Genomic DNA, 20520 nt, shown 5'->3' on the forward strand with positions numbered 1-20520 from the left:
CAATTTAAAGCTCAAGCAGTTTTGAGTTTGAATTTTACCCAATTAAAAGCTCAAGCAAGAAGGTCTAAACTAAAATAGCAGCTAAAAATACCCCATAAAACCTTAAATTTTTATATTTTCATTTGAATGCAAACAACTCACCTTTCTGCCAGTTTAAAAACTTTAAATGAAAACCACTCCAAGTTTAGGAACCTGTGAGTTTATGAAAGGAATCAAAGCCAGGCAGTGGATGGATACTGTTTATTGGTTCTTTCCATCACATCTGAGTTACAGGTGTAAAAGTCACACAAACTGCAGGTATAAACATGTAAAACAATACAAAAATAAATGGAAAGGTAATTTTATATTTACTGAATCAAGTTGTGTAATAAATACGAGAGGCAAAAAGCTTCAATCACACCATTCAGCTGAACTGAAGTTACAGTAGTGTTTGTAAATAACACGTTTTTCACTTAGACTTGCAAATATTAAAGCATTGAGAACTAGTATAAAAGTGAATTTTGGCACATTGAAAAGTGAGAAGTGTTACACCAGGATCTGGCTGTTGGGTAAAAATGAAGCAATTTCTCACGAGCTTTCTGAGGTACATTTTTAACAACCTAAGATTAGACCAACCTTGTGGTTCTACCAACTCACAGTTCACAATTCACTATACTAGTCACAATTTTTTTTTTCCCTTTTCAAGAATACCAAAGTATTCCAGAGCTTAAATCTGTGCAAATTCAGACAAGTTTCAATTAAAAAATAACAATAATTAAAAAAAAAATTCAACTTATTAGGGAACCCTCACATGCAACTCAACTCCTCCCTGCAATCCGGTGTGTTAATTGCAAAGTGTAAAACTGGATTAATCCCAAATTGCACAGCTTCAAATTCAAATATACTCCCAGATTGCAGAGCGGCTCAAGTTGCAAAGGTTCCCCTGCTAAGTTTGTCACATTTGAATCCTATAACTTCAGTAACTTCTGATCACACTCATTCTCGGTGAGGAGAAATTAAAAAACACCACCACAAGCTGCTAACAAAGGTCAGCAAAGCGTGGAAACCCCTTGAGGACTCTTCAGCGCTTCCCAAGCTCAGGAATGCCTGGACACAAATTTTTCCAAGTACAATAAAAGAGAAAAGGAAAGGTGTAATGGCACTTTTGCTGTATCCAAACATCAGTGGGTTAGAAATGGTGCTTTTTTTTTGTTGTTGTTTTTTTTTTTTTTTTTTAATTATACAGTAGAAAAAATTGTTCAAACCTCGAGTTTCATCCTCACCTTGACTTCCAAGGAGTGAGGACACCAAATCCCCTGGGCTGGGGATTCCATACAGTACAAACAGCTCTGACCAGAGTACAAAAGTTACACTCTTCTTAAAAAAAAAGAAAATAATAAATTCAAAAAGCACTGCTGATTGTTAGAATTGACTCCCAAAAAATCAGCAACTGCTCTTCAACAGCAGCATCAGGCATTTCAGTCCTCAAAGAGTTTTCTTTTAAACAGTTTAACCATTTGTGCTAATATTTGTCACTAGGTTAAATTTAAATTTTTTTAAGTCCTTTCACCAAAACCGTTATTTTCCTTTAAAAAAAAAGAAAGGGGTGGTGCAACCCCTGACATCCATTTATTTGGGGAACAAATGGTGTCATCTGCAAGGCACTACTACATTTAAAGGATACCATTGTCACAGTTTCACTATTTCGGTATTTTTATTTACTTTTTTTCTCTTTATTTTGTTCTGGTTGAACGGTTGAAAGTCACAGTTTAAAAATAAAGGATAAAAATTGAGGTAATCAATTTCTTTCAATACCAAAATACATGAATTGAGCCAGTACCAGTCTGGTGAAAGGTCTTGGTAATACACAGCTATGACCATAGAGCACATGCAGCACAGCACAGGAGGGTTCTAGGCCTTTGTTCCGAGCTCTCCTGCTCCAGTTTTTAAGGAACATCTCAATTTGCACACTCACAACCCAATTATTTCCTTTTATTTTTGTTCACAGGGCTTGGAATTCCAGCTGGATCAAGCCCCATATCCATATTGATTTGAGAGCTGCACAAATTGGAGTTCTTAAAAAGAGTTCAGCAGAGCAAAAATCAGCTACAGCATCTTCATCTATTTTCAATCAATTGCACTTAAATCTACTCTGTATCCACTCAGGAGTTGAGACAAAGCCTCCAGCACGTGCCTGCTGTCCCAACCACTGCAATTTCTTCCCACATCACATCCCACTACTCTAAAAATATGGCTTTGCAGGTGAGAGAACTGGGACTGGAACAGCTGGGTTTACACTGAGTTCATTGGCAAAACAATTCCAATTAGAGCTCCATTTCCTAATGCCCCTTTTTATTGCAGCCCCACCACCACCAGAATTTTGGGATTCCTAAAAAATTCTGGGCTGTGAAATCATTTCATGCAACCAACTGGATTTAGTTGTAAACCCCTGGCAGCCCCCCCAAACCCCCTGCTAGCTACCTTTGCTCTACAGGCACTACAGGATATTAAGACTAAAATTTAGCCATGCATAGATAAAACTCACGAGCTTTATCAGGATGCTCCACACTTGTGATCCAGGGAATACCCCAGGAAAGCCTAAAAACACAAACTAATTGCTGGCTTTTACTGGCCTCTAACAGGATACAAGTAGTTTTTATATAAAGTCTCGTGGTGTGCAAAAAAAAAATAAAAATAAAATACTAAAGTCTTCAATTCAGACAGCTTTTTAAATCTAAGAGGAAAGCAAGGAATGAAACCTTATCAATATTTCTATCCCAGCCTGCAGCACCTGGAATTCCACCTCTGCACTGTGCAACACTCACGGGACAGGCATCCAGCAATGGAGACCAAAACCATCTAAAATGTGCTTCAGGTTACTGAAATTTCACTTATTTCATGTTCCAAAGGTAAAAAATACATCTCTTAGCAAAGTATAAACTCTAATTTAGCCTCAAGTTTGATGGCAGGGGTTAAATCTCATTTTCCTGCCTCGGGATGAGGCTGTGCAGATACATTTGAATTATTTTAAGCGTCCTGCAAGAGATTTTTCATTCCATTTCTTGCTGTATCACAAACATCTGGTCAGAAAGAAAAGCTGCAGTTGCAGTAAAAGATTGAGCTGTCCCTAAGGCAAAGGAATATGAAAATAAAAAATTCCTGCTGGGCTGCTCTCGCCTAAATTCTGAACACATGCATGCTGCAATAATCTGCTTATTCAAATAAACTCCAATAATTACCTGTAAGTAGCTGCTAAGGTACTTTAGAATCCTTCAGGCAGGGATTTATAAAGCCTCCTTTAAAATGATACTGAATTAAGTCAGGACAGGCTGCCAGCATTCCTGTTCTATCATTTAGGAACTATAAAAATTCTGTTGCAAGTATTTAAAAAGCTGATTTCTCACCAGCACAGGGAAATGTTACAGCGTGCAAACTCTTCTGGAAGCTCCACAAACAAGTTCCTGCCTCTTTCAAGTAACATCCTTTGCTATTTTTTACCTTTGGAAATCATTTATCTTCATGAAAAGGAATTCTTCAGCTGAAGAATCTCCTCCTTGCCTTGCCTTGCCTCATTTTTAGGACTGCAATAGGAATCCTCCAGGGATAATCTAAGCAAGGTGCACATTGCAGCCAGCCAGGAAATATTTTCAAGAATCCCAATGAGAGCACTGGGAAGAAATTAAAGATTTCTCCACTGATTTCACCCTGAAATGTATAAATAGCTTTTCTTTAAAGTCAGAATTTCGAGTGCAGACTCAAACTGTGCTGAGGTTTGAGATGGGCTGAGCCCTGGCAAAGGTGGGGGTGGGAGGGTTCCCTCATCCCTCTCTTTGGGAACACCCTGACAGCTCTGGGATTAGGGACTTCACTGAGTTGTTCCCACTGTTTCCACAGTTTTCCCTTTGGGATTGCCCTGACAGCTCTGGGATTAGGGACTATGGAAAGTGTTCCCCCATTTCTTGCTCTGGGAACCCAACAACAGCTGTGGGATCAGGGACTCAGTTCTGAGTTTTCCCCACTGTTCCCCCATTTCTTGCTTTGGGAACACCCTGACAGCTCTGGGATTAGGGACTTTACTGAGTTCTTCCCACTGTTTCCACAATTTTCCCCTTGGGATTGCCCTGACAGCTCTGGGATTAGGGACTCAATTCTGAGTTCTTCCCATTGTTCCCCCATTTCTCGCTTTGGGAACATCCCAAGAGCTGCAGATTCAGGGATTCTAAATTTTTTGATCATTCTCCCATTTCTTGCTTTGGGAACACACCAAGAGCTGTGGGATTAGGTGCCCAACTGAGTTTTTCCCATTGTTCCCCTATTTCTCACTTTGGGAACTCTCTGAAAGCTCTGGGACCAGGGATTCATTTCTGAGTTCTTCTCATTGTTCCCCCATTTCTTGCTTTGGGAACACCCTGACAGCTCTGGGATTAGGGACTTTTTTGAGTTGTTCCCACTGTTTCCACATTTTTCACTTTGGGAATGCCCCAGAAACTGTGGGATCAGGGACTCAGTTCTGAGTTTTCCCCACTGTTCCCCCATTTCTCGCTCTGGGAACACCCTGACAGCTCTGGGATTAGGGACTTTTTTGAGTTGTTCCCACTGTTTCCACAATTTTCCCCTTGGGATTGCTCTGACAGCTCTGGGATTAAGGACTCTGAGAAAGTGTTCCCCCATTTCTCGCTTTGGGAATGCTCTGACAGCTCTGGGATTAGGGACTCAGTTCTGAGTTTTTCCCAATGTTCCCCCATTTCTCGCTTTGGGAACGTCCTAAGAGCTGCAGATTCAGGGATTCCAAGTTTTGAATCATTCTCCCATTTCTTGCTTTGGGTACACACAAACAGCTCTGGCATTAGGGACTCAATTCTGAATTTTTCCCATTGTTCCCCCATTTCTCGCTTTGGGAATCCTCTAAAAACTGTGGGATTAGGGACTCAATTCTGAGTTTTTCCCAATGTTCCCCCATTTCTCGCTTTGGGAACGTCCTAAGAGCTGCAGATTCAGGGATTCCAAGTTTTGAATCATTCTCCCATTTCTTGCTTTGGGAACACACCACAGCTCTGGGATCAGGGGCTTTTCAGAGTTATCCCCACTGTTACTCCCCCATTTCTCGCTTTGGGAACACACCAAGAGCTGTGGGATCGGGGACTCAATTCTGAGTTTTTCCCATTGTTCCCCCATCTGTCACTTTGGGAACATCCTAACAACTGTGGGATTAGGTGCTCATCCAAGCTTTTCCCATTCCCCCATTTCTCACTTTGGGAATGCTCTGACAGCTCTGGGATTAGGGACTCAATTCTGAGTTCTTCCCAATGTTCCCTCATTTCTCACTTTGGGAACATCCCAAAGCTGCAGATTCAGGGATTCCAAGTTTTGAATCATTCTCCCATTTCTTGCTTCGGGAACACACCAACAGCTCTGGAATTAGGGACTCAATTCTGAGTTTTTCCCATTGTTCCCCCATTTCTCGCTTTGGGAACACACCAAGAGCTGTGGGATTAGGGACTCTGAGAAAGTGTTCCCCCACTTCTCACTTTGAGAACACCCAAACAGTTGCTGATTAGGGACTGATTAGGGATTAGTTCTGAGTTTTCCCCACTGTTCCCCCATTTGTCGCTTTGGGAACATCCCAACAGATGTTAATTAGGGACTCAATTCTGAATTTTTCCCCTTGTTCCCCCATTTCTCGCTTTGGGAACACACCAAGAGCTGTGGGATTAGGGACTCTGAGAAAGTGTTCCCCCATTTCTCGCTTTGGGAACACACCAAGAGCTGTGGGATTAGGCATTTTTCTGAGTTGTTCCCCTTGTTCCCCCATTTCTCGCTTTGGGAACATCCCAGCAGCTGTGGCATTAGGGACTCTCTTACTTTTTTTAATTATTCCCCCATTTTTTGCTTCAGGAACACCCAAAGAGTTCTGGGATTGGGGACTCTTCCGAGTCTGTTCCCCCATTTCTCGCTTTGGGAACCCCAATCCCACACCCTGAGCTCCCCCCTGACCATCAATGCTCCTGTGCAACGATTTCCAAGGGACACCCAGGGATTGTTTGATATCTGCACCATGGCCCAATTCCACAATTACATTCTGACCTTGTTTTAGGAAATAAATCCAGTTTTGCTTCTTTTCTCCTCCTTCTTCTTCTTTTTCCCACGTTTCCACCACAAGCCAGAGATTCCAGGTGATGCTTTGGACAGTCTGGAATTAAGGTGAAGTGGAAGCAATCCTGACAGTACAAACAGCTAAGCAGTTACCATGTTAAATGCCAACCTCAGGGGAACAATCCCTTAGTTTGGGAAGGAGTGCTGAAAACAAACATTTCACTTGATTTCTTGTGAGCCAGAAGGACAAAAGAGCATTTTTGGTTCCTGACACAAGGACAGGAACACTCAGGATCCACGTGCTTAAATCTTCTGCTCAAAGAGGTCGTGGTACTCCTGCTCCTCCAGCTCCCTGTTGTACTTCTCAATTTCCCTGTTGGCTTCTTCCAAGTAATCATTCATGAACTGGTCCATTACTGGTTGGGAAAGGTGAAGGAAGAACATTTGTGCAAATGGAGTTTAGTAGAAAAGAACATCCAGGTTTGAAGGAAGTGCCAGTTCTGGGACACTCAGTGAAAGCAGAAATTCAATATATTACTTTCTGGAAGTTCTACAGAAGTTCTCTAGAACTTCTAGAAGTCAGAGCTACCCCAACTCAGGGAATAAAGGAGCAGCACAAAGGGGTATTATTTTGCCAGAAGGAAGATCTAAGAACAGCAAAACCATAGCAGGGTTAAATGGGATGTTAGGAAGAAATTCTTCCCAGGGAGGGTGGTGAGGCCCTGGCATAGGTTACACAAAGAGGTTTTGGACTCCCCATCCATGGAAGGTGCTGGAATGAGATCAGCTTCAAGGTCCATTCCAACCAAACTATCTGAGGACTCTGAACACATTTCCAGCTATTTAAAAGTTTAAAACTGCCCAAAACTCAAATCCCCCAGAAACGCTTAACCAGGCCTGCAGCTTTCCCTGCCAAACACCAAGGGGGAGGTGGAGTGAAGAGTCCTGGAATGGTTTGGGTTGGGAGGAGCTTAAAGTTCATCTCATCCCACGCCCTGCCATGGACAGAGACACCTCCCACTATCCCAGGGTGCTCCAAGCCCCATCCAACCTGGCCTTGGACACTTCCAGAGATGGGGCATCAACAATTTTCCAGTGAAGTCCAAATTTGCTGTCGGGTTTTGTGTCCTGCAGACAGAAATCTGCTTAAAATTTTCAAGTTGTCCCACAGGACACAGGAAATAATTCTGTTCTTATTCCAAAGCAGCATCACCTGGATTTTTACCAAGTTTGGAGAAGTTACTGTGAAAACTAAACTGGGGTTATAAAACCAATTTGGAAGTTGGTGACCAAAGACAAAAGCAAAAGGAAGTTATGAAAATGAGAGAATCACAGAATCATTTAGGCTGGAAAAGCCCTCAGAGATCACCAAGGGCAGCTGTTAACCCAGCACTGCCATGGCCACCACTGAGCCAGGTCCCCAGGTGGTGACCAAGGACAAGAAGAACCTTGGCAAGGAATTTCAGGGTAAAACTAAGGACAAAAATATGATTGTTTTCACTGGAGTGTGTGCACACATGAAATTACATTCATTTGGAAGTTTTATCAGTCGTGCCCAGGCATTCAGTGCTATTACAGCACTATTTGGTTTGAAAAATATTTTTTTGACAAGCTGTGGTCCATAAATTATTCCCTGCATGAGCTCATGGGCAGTTTGGGGTTTGTTTTGTTGGTTCTATTCTGTTTCTGAGATCTTATCTCTCAAGAAAGGCTTTACAACTAAGCTTTAGCTGGCAAGGAACTGGTTCTTTACCATATCTGCTTTGGCACTTAACATTTCAGAGCTGCACAGTTCATTGCCTACCTAAAACCTTCCCCAAAACCCCCCATTTTAAAGGATACATGGATGATAATCCATTTTGTCACCAAAAAAATTCACAAATTGAGTCCCATTGTAAAAATAACCAGCTGGGAGTGGATCCAAGTGGCGTTTCACCTGCAGCAGGAAAAGAATTTAAATTAAACACCTGTAGAGACAGTCCTTACAAACTCAAATAGATAAAAGAAAATTAAAAGGCCATTACAGCAACCAAAGATGGCAAATTTTACACCTTCTCCTGCTTTCCAGAGTGAATTTGGAGCTCTGAGATCAGATTTATACCTCAAATCCCTCCTGGACAGCTCCTAAAGTGCTGTAATAATTTAGTGCTCAGCACACTTGTTGTGGCAGGTGCTCTGTCATCCAGATGGATATTTAAGGGAAACCAGCCAAAAGAAGGGTTGGTAAATTATTGCTTTTACTCACATGGATGTTTTTGATTTCCTGAAGGGTTAACATTCCTCTGGTTTTCAGGGCTTTCCTCTGAGGTTTCTGTATGAAGAAGGAGATTCCAGTTATGTGATAACACAGGTTAGTTGGTTAAAAAATAAATTAAAAACAAAAGAAAACCCCAAACCACCACATAGAAACATGTATTTTTAAAAAATCATTTCTCAAATTATTCAGTTCCATGAAGGTACTCACAACTAAATTCTGAAAGCAAAAGTAAAAATTCACTGATCTTACAGAAAACACTCAGAAATTTAAAATTCTGTAAATATTTTAAACAAGACAATTTAAATACAGCTTTACTGTAAGAAAGCTGGCACAGGAAAAGAAAAACAACTTCATTTTGAGCCTGAGAAATTCTGTAATCCTTTTCTTTCCTGCAGCATGTGGTAACTCTTAGAGCTATCTGAAACCCTCAATTAGCCATGACTGTACAAAAAGTGTTTATAGTCCTGAATTGCTCAAAGAGGAAACACTTCACACTTGAGATAAGCATTTAAGTTCCAAGTTTTCATAAAATTTAAGTAGTATTTCCACCAAGAGCTTTCTTACATGGCAAAGCATTTGTCTCCATATTTTACCCCCATGGTAAGTACAGAGCATGAGATAATCAGCACAGAAAATGGATTAATTCCCTGAATTAACACAGGGGAACAGAAGATGAGAACCTGAGCATTTCAGAAATTCAAAAACCTCAGAAATCTTGGAAACTTAGCAACTGCTCCAGCCACAGTCTGCAGGAAACACTTTTTCTCTTCCTATACAAATTTTTGTGTGCAAATCCTCCTAATCCATATAGAAGTAATAATGGAGTATTTTTTAACTTACAAATGTTCCAAAAAGTTGCCCAGAGAAGCTGTGGCTGCCCCAGGACCCCTGGAAGTGTCCAAGGCTATGTTGGACAGGGTTTGGAACAATTTGGGATGGTGGAAGGTGTCCCTGCTCATGGCAGGGAGGTGGAACTGGATGGGATTTAAGGTCCCTTCCAACCCAAACCATTGCAGGATTTTATGGATCTGTGATTCTGTCAATCAGCTGTGGCAATCCCTCTGTGCAAACTCTGCCTTCTGAGCTCCCTACAACACCACATTCCCTGTTCCTCACTCCTCATTGCATGGATACATCAGCCATGCAGAAATACACTAATTAAAGATGACAAAATGAACAGGACTCTACCCTCCATTTCAGTGGATTACTTCCAAGGAGGTTTAATTTAGTGAATCAAAACAAATTTTCAGCTTTGCCAGCATTCAGGTACTGGAAGAAGATTTATTTCACAGCACACTTCAGCCCTTGGCAATCACAGCTCAGCTAAATCATCCTGTGTTTATCCTGGACATAATCCATTTGCTCAAGCATTCAAGAGCAAATCAATCCATGAATAAGCTGTAGCAAGCACTAAAACAATACAGACATTACAACACACATTTGTAAACTCTTAGTCCCCTTCCTGAAATCCATCTGCACCCTAGAATGTCAATACCTTGGTAGAAGAAAAAAAAAGATTAATTAAGAAACCCAAACATTTCACTGAGCCACTCATTTTTTTCCTTTGGTTGTTAAGAAATGCCAAGCACAGAACAAAAGGAAACCTGCCCACAAACCTGTTTTGCAGTTTCTCTGAGCCAATCTTTGATATCCTCTTCCTTCAGGGAGCAGCCAATGAACACAAGGAAATATTCCTGTTGACTGCTGCAGTCTCTGGGATCATTTCTGGAATCAGGAGGAGTTGGCCCCTCTGGAACAGGCACCAGGCTGAGGGAATTTGCTGCTGTGTTGTGACACACTTCAATGACTTTATCAGCATCTAACAAGGAGAAGACAGAAGGAAGAGCCTGATAATTGCTAATCTAATCTAACATCAACACTGCTGCAGACAGAATCCAGGACAGAAATACTTTTTTAAACACCCATTAGGTGCAGTGTGATCACAACCCCTCAGAGTAATTTGCCCTTACCTGAAAACTTCACTTTGCCCATGATGTGATAAATGTTTCCAGAAAAAGGACTTGGCTTGAGCAACGACTTAATTGCTGTTTGAAACAGAAGATAAACAGATTATCTCAACTTATTTTTCTTCTCTTTGGTGGAGCTTCTGGTAAAACCTGTGCAACTGATCCCTAATCCACATCCCAGTGCTTCCAAAGGAAAAGCTGCCATGTGCCTTGGAGTCTCACTATGTAACATTTATTTTCTCATTCTTTGCCTTGGAGTTTGGGAAATGAGGTGTGTTTGGGATAAGGAACTCTCACAGTGTGTGTGGGAGGTAAAATCCTCTTTAAAACTACTTGGCTAAGCAGAGGAAAGGTTTGGTAATGTATCTACTCTAGAGCTGAGTCTGTTTTCTAGGAGCTACAAAGAATTATTTGGCATAAAAAGTAGAAGCTGATGGTCACTTATAAAACTGTATTTCAACACTCCCAAATACAATGAGACATAAAATAAAAAAGCAAAGACAGGAAGCTGTCTCAGTCCTAGAAACCAAAAATTCAATTAGATTTTCATCTGAACAAAAATCATGGGACAATTTTCCAGAGCTGACACTAAAGAACAGAATTTACTGTACTTTTAGGAAGGAAAGCTGAGTTTTCAAATTAAAAATCACCTTCAGCAGTGATTAAATAACTGTGTTACATCAGTGCCTTCCTTCCCCTCTATCCCTCAGCATTCCAAACTTGGATTTCAATCAAGTCAGGCAAAGTTCATTGGTACCTTTGCATTTGGTGACAAATCTTGTTTTCTCCAGAGGGCGGCTGAACCACACACAGATCTGAACCATGGGAGGGAACACAGGCCCAGCCCCATACCTGCCCTCATACCTGCACACAAAAACAAACACCTTCAACACACAGAAATCACAGCAGCTTCTGCTTGTCACCCAGCAAAAACCATCTGTTCTTTCACCACAGATTGAAAGGAAGGAAAATACAGAGATTTCTTCTCTGTGAAAATGTGCTGCCAACAGCATTGGATTGGTCAAAGCACTCAGGATTCCTTTTTATGGAGTCTTGAAATGGTTTGAGTCAAAATGGACCTTAAAAATCATCTAATTCCCACCCCCACCATGGGCATGGACATCTTCCACTAGCTCAGGTTGCTCCAAGCCCTGTTGCTCCAAGCTGGCCTTGGACATTTCCAGGGATCCAGGGGCAGCCACAGCTTCCCTGGGCACCCTCCCAGGGAAGAATTTTCCCTAATATCTTATCTTTAGCTTAAAACCCTTCTCCCTTATCCTATCACCATCTACCCATGTAAAAACTCACATTTCTCCTTTTTTATGAGCCCTCTTTAGGTACTACAAGGCTGCAAAAAGATCTCCCTGGATGTTTTTGATGTTCTTGCTGCTTTCCTTCTCTTCCACACTATCCAGATCCAATTCTTGCATACTGTCATCAAATAGATTAACAGCTGCCCAAAAGTTTGAAATATTTTCTTTTCCTGCTCTCTCTCTTTGTCTCCATGCAATCCACCAGCAGCTCTGATGATATTAATTCAATATCATCACCCCAAGCCTTGTGCTTCACTCCAGTAGCTTTGCTTGGCTACTTGCATCCAATTCAGAACCAATTTTATTAATAAAGAGATACAGAGGACTGCAAGGTATGATAAATAAATGTTTCCAGCACAGAGCCTGGTCAGCCAGGAGTTATGATTGCTGAGAGCTGCAAATTTCTGCCAAAAAGGTGCAGCAGAAAGAATTGCAACAAGATGTGTGAAGAGCCCTGAGCCAGGAGAAATCTCCCTCGGTGTTCAGTGGAGATTTGGTGCCACGTGGGTTTGTGGCTGAGCTGTGCCAGGGCTGTCACTGAGGTTCCTGGTTTTTGTGAATAATTGCTCTGCTAATGGCCAGACTGACAGAGCAAGTTCATTCCAGTAATGCTGAATAGCTGTCAGGATGAAATTACTCCAGTCATTATTGACCTCACCCATCCCAATCCTTCCCAGTTTATTCCCACAGTGTTCTTGCCTATTCTTCTGGAAAGCAACAGTAATCTTGCCATTGATTTAAATGGTGGCCAAAAAGGAGCTTTTCCCCCCATAAAAAGGCAGCAATCTTGTATCCACTAAGAATAATCATCAGCTCTCTTAAAAATAATTTACAAAGCTGCTGCCTGTTCCAAATGAGTAGTCTTAGGGGAAAAAAAATATATAAATGAAGTTAGTGAAACATTTTAATCTTCAAGTTAATTAGAAAAATAGTTTTAATACTTCTCAGTCTAGATACTTGCCAGCCAGGGTACATTAAATATCGAGCTCTCATCATCTGAGGACTTGAAAAACTGCTTTCTGAGAGAATTAGTTCAATATCCTCATTCCTGTAAAGAGATAAAAATGAAGATTTTTCATTTTCTAAGTTAAATAAAATGGCCACTATCTACTAACATTAAAACATAATGTGCTAGTGACAGTAAAATTAAGAGCACTTTTCCTTTAGTATGACAGTAACAGCAACATAAATCACACTCTGCAAACAAAACACATTTCCTAATCCCTGTATTTATATGCCCATAAACGTAAAGGGAAAATCCCTTTTGCACGAGAAGCAATTAAGAAAAAATCTGCATTTCCTTCCTATAAATCACCAGAGTAAAAACATGAGAACAGAATTTCTGAGTGCTGGTGGCCCATGTGCCAAAAGCAATAAATCCTGCTGGAAGTTACCTTGTTACAATCCCATTTTCTGCCAGGATGAAGGAAACTCCAGGATTTGCAGCTCTGATCAGGCTCTGCAGCTGCACCAGCAGTGGGTGCCTCTGCTCTGTGGCATGACTTGTGAAAACCACATTACTCACCAGTCCTGTGGAAGGAAATCAGGGGATATTTTACACAGTTCAGGCATGTAAACAGTGACTAATAAACCATTCAGTGATATTCCAACCATTCTTCTCTTATTTTCCTTCCCTTTCGCTGCATTCTTTCATTAAAGACAAAAAGAAAATCCACTAAAACAAAAAAAAAAAAACCAAGCAGAGAATCTTTCATCTAACAGAATCAATTTAGACTCAGTCCATAGAACCAATTAATTAAAACAACAAATCCATACAAGAATCAATTTGAGCAGGACTAGTTTAAAAAGAATAAAAAAGAACATTAAGGTGTGATGAATTCAATGTGCAGGAAGAGACTGAACAGGTAAAAATCAGAATTTTGGACACTCAGTTACCACAAGAGAAGGGTTTAGGATTATTTTTTGTATTTAAAGACTCCAAAAGTTTATTCAGACAGCAAGACTGAACCCATGAGGCATCAAAAAGATAACAGAAAACCATCCAGTTCATTCAGTTCTAGGATCCCTGCTTTCCAATGATACATGATTTGACTTTCAGCCCAGTTCCTCAAAGAAATTGCAGTGTCAACACTTGGTGCCTCCCTAGGATGTCTGCATTGTCCTGAATGGGAGGGATGGAGAGGAAATGGAAAGGAAACAGCCTCAAGTTGTGCCAGGGGAGGGTTAGATGAGATATTAGGAAATATTTCTTCATGGAAAGGGTTGTCCAGCCCTGCCCAGGGCAGTGGTGGAGCCCCCATCCCTGGAAGTGTTCAAAGAACACGTGGATGTGGCTCTTGACAGGGGAAATGGGGAACTGGGCAGTGCTGCTGGGTTGATAATTGGATTGGATGATCTTAGAAGTCTTTTCCAACCTAAACAATTTTGTAATTTTTACAAGAAATGTTATTTCTTCGCTCAAGATGTGCAGCCTTGCTCTGACACTTTCCTGTGACTACAAGTGGAGTGGAAGGAAGGACAGAGAATCTCCAATATCCAGGAACAACCGAGCCAGGATGCATTTTCTCTGCCTCCAACTATTCAAAGCAAAAATGAAACAACTGATCACACCAATTCCTGGTCTTTAACAAGTCTTAAATCACATTAATCCATGCAAAGGATGCTTTACACACAAATTCCTGCACCAAATATTTCTGGGGCTGTTGAATTGCACCACACACTCCCAGGCACTGCTCTTTGCATCACTGAGCCTTCCAAGCCAGAATTTCATTAACAGCACCAATCTCCATCATTGTATTTCTCTTTTAAAGTTTCCACTCCAATTTCAGCAACATCCATGTCTTCAATACTTGCTCTTGGAGGAGGGGGAAAAGGGAAGAAGAACAGCAAAGCACTCTTTGAAATTTAAGCCATGTGCAGGCTTGAAATAGTGTCAGGTTTGGGGATATTAATCATGAAATTAGGATAAAAATATGAATGAGATAATTATACCATTAATAAGATAATAATTCTACCCCTGGAGTATTCCAGGCCAGGCTGGATGGGGCTTGGAGCAGCCTGGGATGGTGGAAGGGGGTTGGAATGAGATGAGCTTTGAGGTCCCTTCCAACCCAAACCATTCTGGGATTCCTGAATCACCCCCACCACCCTGTGGCTGTGCCACAGAGCTGCCACTGAGTCCTTGTGACAATTGGCAGCACCAAGCCTTAGAGAGGATCCATAACTGTCCAGGATAAGCTGGAAAAGCTCTAAGTTAAAAAAAAAAAAAAAAAAAAAAAAAAACCAGGGAGTGTAATCCAAAGAAAAACAAAACAACTTCCTGAGAATTGGAAGGTGCCTCCACGGCTTCAGTAATGAACAAATTTAACCTTTTCTATTTAAACTGCCACTGCCATCTCTGTTTCTAAGAGATGCATTTTGAAGACCACCCAGTTTTGTTTAAATCTTTATTTATACACTCCTCTAAAGAAAAGAACCCTTGCAGCCTGGGGAATAACATGTTCAATGGAAGCAGGAAAGGAACAGGAGGGATGGATTAAAAATACATAAGCTGTATGAAAATAATGGCTCCTCTTTGCTCCCAAACTTACAATGGGAATATTTAACAATGGTGATGTCTTAATTTGTGTTCTATATGAAATTGTTTCACAAGGGATGCCCTTGGACTAGGAAGGTATCATCTTACAGCTTCTGTGCAAGAAAGAAAGGACAGAAAGACAAAAAAAAAAAGTAAAGAAAAGAGAGACAAAAGGGAGTTACAGGACACAGATGGTGGCAGGAATTTCTGGAGAAATTTAAGGAAGTATGCACAGGATACTCCTGTTGGTCTTTGGCTTTGTCAGTTCTCCCCAGTCCCCAACTGCCTCTGTCGGTCTTGGGACTCTCCAAACAGAAATTTTGGAAAATCCCACATTGATTCCCCAGGAACCTCTGTGATACAGAGAAAGGCACCAAAAGGCAAAACAAACTCACTCCCCACGTGTGAAGATAGAAGGAGAAAGCACAGCTCCAAAGTCTAATTAATTCCATCTAATTAATTTCTACTTGGCTTTTCTCACACCCACAAAGTTTTGGCTTCAGATCTCTACAAAGCCCAGTACAACACTGTTAGAGCTCTAGATACTGAGAATTTTAGACTTAGAGAACTTTAGAGCTCTAGACCGAGAATTTGAGGCTAACAGACCCTAACTCCCAAGAAAACACGACATTTGACCATAAAAGCTTCCAAAATTAATTAATAACACTAAAATTACAAGAGTATCATTTATTTAAAAGCATATAATATCACAAAGTAAAAAACTTAAGAGTTTAGGGTTTTAAAGTATAGTAATAGATATAAAACAAATAAAAGCTTTAGAACAAAAGCTTCTTCTTCACCTTCTTCTTCGTAAGTTTGAGTAGGATGTTGTAATTAGACAGAAAAGTCTGCCTGTATTGTGGACTTGAAGTAATTAATTATAACTTAAAAGTAGCATATAATATCACAAAGTAAAAAACTTAAGAGTTTAGGGTTTTAAAATATAGTAATATATATGAAACAAATAAAAGTTTTAGAACAAGAGCTAGTCCTTCATAAGTTTGAGTAGTGTTTTGTAATTAGACAGAAAAGTCTGCATTGTGGACTTAAAGGAATTAATTATTAAGTTAAAAGTAAAAACAATTTAAGTATCATTTCTTAATTAGATAGTTTAACCTTGAAAAACCTTATAACAAAAAGTAGTTAACCATTTTGTACCTTGTTAGTAGGATACTAAATACAAAACTCACCACCTATAAAAGTGTAGTATAAATTTTAAAAATAAACATTTAAATCTAAACAGAAAATATCATCTCAAGTACCTTCAATCCCAACTTCAAAAAAAAAAATCCAAAAACCAACACAACACAGTCCTGACCCATTGGTGACACAGCAAAACAAACAATATTGGGGTGCACAGCATTCCAGAAATATGAACTAATATCTCAGTGTGAATGTCTCATTAAATCTTGCTGTTGTTGCAGCCAAAATGAATTCCCAGGTGTGTGGAGCATAATGAATTCTCTTTTAATTGTGGCCACCCCTGGATCCCTGGAAGTGTCCAAGGAGAGGCTGGACAGGGCTTGGAGCCACCTGGGACAGTAGAAGGTGTCCCTGCCATGGCAGGGGGTGGCACTAAATGGTGGCACTAAATGCTCTTTAAGGTCCCTTCAACACAAACCAGTCTGTGATTCTATGAATTATGCAGATGTAAATTCTCTATTACTGCACACATGGCACAATTCTGCATCTGTCTGGAAAGTTTAAGTGTGCCACATCTCACTTCAAAGCGTACTTTTCCTCCTGAACCTTTTACACAAAAATTACCCCTATTTTTGTGAAATAATTTCTTTCCACAAAGGGACCTCTAGGGTACCTGATGTCACATTCTGTGTCACAGAACTGCATGACAACACTGCAATGTGGAGAAATTATTCCCTGCCACAAGAACATTCCTCTAAGCTCCAGTATTTGTAATTCTTGCAGCATTTTGACTGCAAGAAAATCAGCTACTTTTGTCCTGGGCATTTTGCAGTTTCTCCTTCAACAATGACCAATTCTCACCCAATCCAGTCTGTGCAAATTCACTCCAAGAAAAACAAAACTTTGAGTGTTTTATTTATTCTTTCATAAAACAATTTTCACCTTTAACTTCTCTGTAGTTATTAATAATTCTTCATATTCTTAACATTCTCCTGCTCTCTTCAATTTTACCAGAGGGTGTACACATGATAATTTTCCAATTTGAAGCACCAACTTTCCCCAAATAAAATATTGATTTATATAACAGCACCCACTTTCTGTCCAGCTTGTTCACAACTTCATTCTTTAAGATTCTCTTCACACATGAAAAAGAGATGGCAGCACTCTGACAGCCAAGCAGAGCAATCAGAGTTGAAGCAGCACCAGAAGAGCACAGAATCCTACTCTGATTATCCAACAACTGCATTTAAATATGAAGACAAAATAAACCCAAAAATAAACCCAAAAATAAACCCAAAATAAACCCAACCTGGCCTTGAACAGTTGGGGCAGGGATTTGAGGGCAGGTGAGGAAGGATCATTTCCCATTTATGCCAAATCCTGCTTTAATTCCCAAGCCTGGCAAGGAGGACAGTGCAGCCAGTGATTGATTTCAGGAATAAAACTGAACACCCTGCAAGGACCCTCCAGGCCACACCAAGAGGAGGATTTGGGGAACAAGGTCACCCCTCATTTTGCCCTTTTTAATACAGCAGAAATGAAAGGAAAGCTCCATTTCTTCACACATCCCCAAAGGAGGGTGGAACTCCAGTTCAATCCATCTCACTCCAAGTTACAACAGCTCAGTGTGAGCAGTTTAATTCATGATTCTAGGAAACCCATCCTGCACATGAGGACTTCAAAAAGGATCATGCTCCAGAATTTTTACCTTTTCTGCCTGTTTGACAGAGATTGTTCTTACCTCCAAGAGTTTATCATGACTCTTTGTCTCATCTATTAATAGCACAAAATAATAAATACAGGTATTTATTTGGCCACATGGCTCAGGTATTTGTAATTCTTGCAGCATGTTGACTGCAAGAAAATCAGCTACTCTTGTCCTGGGCATTTTGCAGTTTTTCCTTCAACAATGACCAATTCTGTAGAACTCAAAGTCAGGAAAAGTGACACATACCTTGTGAACATTGGTCCAAGAACTTGGGAAAAAGAAGCCTAAAAAACCAAAAAGTTCACATATTAAAAATTGATATTATTATTTAAGTAAAACATTTACATTCACTTGGATGCTGACAAAATCTCACAAACCAAACCATTTTCATGCTTCTTTTCCTCAATCCATATAACTGCAACATCCTCACAGGTTATGTCTTTCAGGACTTTTCCCCCAAAAATCAGTTTTGTAGATGGTTTTAATTCTGTAACAGATTTAAGAGCTAATTCCCACCATGTAATTTCTTCTGTACTCTAAGAAATAGAAGCAGAACTCTAAGAATTGAAGCAGAAATGCTTCAATGTTATTTGAATTCTTATTTAAACAATAGGAATTTAAAGTTTGCCCTAAAGAATTGTGCCTTTTAAAGAGTGGGAACTTTCCAGAGAAAGACTGGATGTACAGAATGCCAATTTCTGTTGCTGTGCCAGACAAGTGACAATGTTTTTCAGGAGCTTTGTCATGGACACAAAACCTCAAAAAGGGCAATTTACCTGTTCCCTTCCCCTGTCCCCTGCCCTGGTCTGTTAATTCAGAATGGGGAAAAGCTTCATGCCATGCTCATGGAAGAGCTGGATCTCTACAGTGATGAACTCTGAGGCAAGAAATGGGTTTGATTTTCTTGAGTGCAAGTTTCAAGCCAGACATGAAATCCACTCTGTTCCATTCTCCCAGTGAAATCACCAAATCTTCCCAACTGCAAGGTTTGCCATGGACACTGTGTGGCTATTTGGGAAATTCTTATCAGAACAAACTCCAAAGGAAAATAGAAATAATCTCCAGCACAGGCTGAGCCTCTGCCTTCAATTGCTTCTGCACTTGAGGAGAAAAACAGTGTGAAAGGACTGCAGGCTGCTGCTGCTAAACACTACACAGTACCAGGACTAGTAACACATTAGTAAGTTAAAAATAAAACAGAAATGGAACTTGTCTTTCCTAGAATTATGGAAAGAACAAGTTTAAACAGCACTCCAGCATCAATTCACCAATTTTTTTATGTAGTCTTTAATATTTGTTTGGTATCTTTGTCACAGAGACAAGAAGAAGCAGCAAGGTAAAGTCTATTTATTGACTACTGCAAAGCACAAGCAGCACCTTGGTTAGTGTTTTAAAACAGCCAGGAAATGTCAGGAATGCACTTTTAGAAACTGCTTGGGCAGTTCTCCTCTAAGCTGTGATGCACAGTTGGATCACAAACAGAAGCAGTGCTACCAACTCCAAAAACTCTAACTGCTGGAACTTACTTTTATCAAATCAGCTGCAAGGCATAATTAAAAAATTGGAGTGTTACAATTTTACAGGTAGGTCTGAGAAATGATTCCCATGTTTGTTGGAAGTCTGGAGCACACACATTTACTATGAAACCAAACTATTGCAAAGGTCAGTGACTTGGCTCTGTGACCATTTCCTCCCCACCCTGGCTCTGCAGTAACCCAGGATATCAGATTTTAACACTTGCAATGCTTTGGCTTCCGTGCTTTGTCATTCCCTTCCCCATTTCAGGGACTGTGTCCCTTCAATTCCATATTTGAAACCTGTAAATTCTTTTTAAACATCCAAAAGTAGTGGCAGAATCAATACCCCATGAGATGCACATCTCCATTTTTAGTCTGCCTTACTACAAGATTGCAAAAAAGAGAATTATTCAGAGTTACAAAGTCCTTAACCAGAAGATTTATATTTACACAAAATTTATTTATTCTTCTAGGAGCTGAACTTCTATTGGAGCTGAACTTCAATTGATATTCTATATAATTATATACCCAGTGGAAACCAAGTGCCATCCTGATAAACCAAACAGCACTTCCAAGTTCCTCCAAGATGGATTATTAAGCAATTTTATGGGATTTAAGTGGCTTTTAACCATCACAAATCACTAATTATTATTAAAGTGATACCAAAAATTGACATATCTGCTCTTAAACTTGTAAGAATATTTCAAAGCACACCTGTGTTCCATGTAGCAGCTCAGAGGCTCCACACAGGTGTTGATTGTTCCAATGATGAAAGAAGATTTCACCTCTGGGTCAGGGTGAGTCTGCAGAGCTTGCACAACATCAATAACATCAGTGTACCTGCAAGAATCCCAAATGAAAAATGGGTTCAGAGATCCAGAACAGTTCCCTACTCAGGAAGAAATTGATGGCTTGGAGGAAAACTGGATTTCCAAAAGAGCTACAAAAAGAGACTGAAAGTAGCTCAGAGCTTGGCAAATCCAAACAAATTAAGCAAATCCAGAC

At 40.2% G+C, this 20520-nt stretch overlaps 1 protein-coding gene across 1 annotated transcript in view; it reads right to left on the reverse strand.

Annotated features, from left to right (window-relative positions):
- Positions 1 to 225: 225 nt before the first annotated feature.
- Positions 226 to 20520, reverse strand: part of DNAAF9 (dynein axonemal assembly factor 9) — a 75618-nt gene continuing 55323 nt past the window's right edge. Inside the window, exons 28-37 of the mRNA XM_059470138.1 lie at positions 20230 to 20355; positions 18245 to 18282; positions 13004 to 13139; positions 12571 to 12657; positions 11054 to 11160; positions 10300 to 10374; positions 9946 to 10148; positions 8318 to 8383; positions 7915 to 8008; positions 226 to 6488 (exon numbers count right to left, since the gene is read on the reverse strand). Coding sequence (XP_059326121.1) covers positions 6376 to 6488; positions 7915 to 8008; positions 8318 to 8383; positions 9946 to 10148; positions 10300 to 10374; positions 11054 to 11160; positions 12571 to 12657; positions 13004 to 13139; positions 18245 to 18282; positions 20230 to 20355 — 1045 coding nt within the window. The 3' untranslated portion in view covers positions 226 to 6375. The remainder of the gene's footprint in view (positions 6489 to 7914; positions 8009 to 8317; positions 8384 to 9945; positions 10149 to 10299; positions 10375 to 11053; positions 11161 to 12570; positions 12658 to 13003; positions 13140 to 18244; positions 18283 to 20229; positions 20356 to 20520) is intronic.

This window comes from Ammospiza nelsoni, chromosome 4, assembly GCF_027579445.1.
Source record: "Ammospiza nelsoni isolate bAmmNel1 chromosome 4, bAmmNel1.pri, whole genome shotgun sequence".
Taxonomy (NCBI): Eukaryota; Metazoa; Chordata; class Aves; order Passeriformes; family Passerellidae; genus Ammospiza; species Ammospiza nelsoni.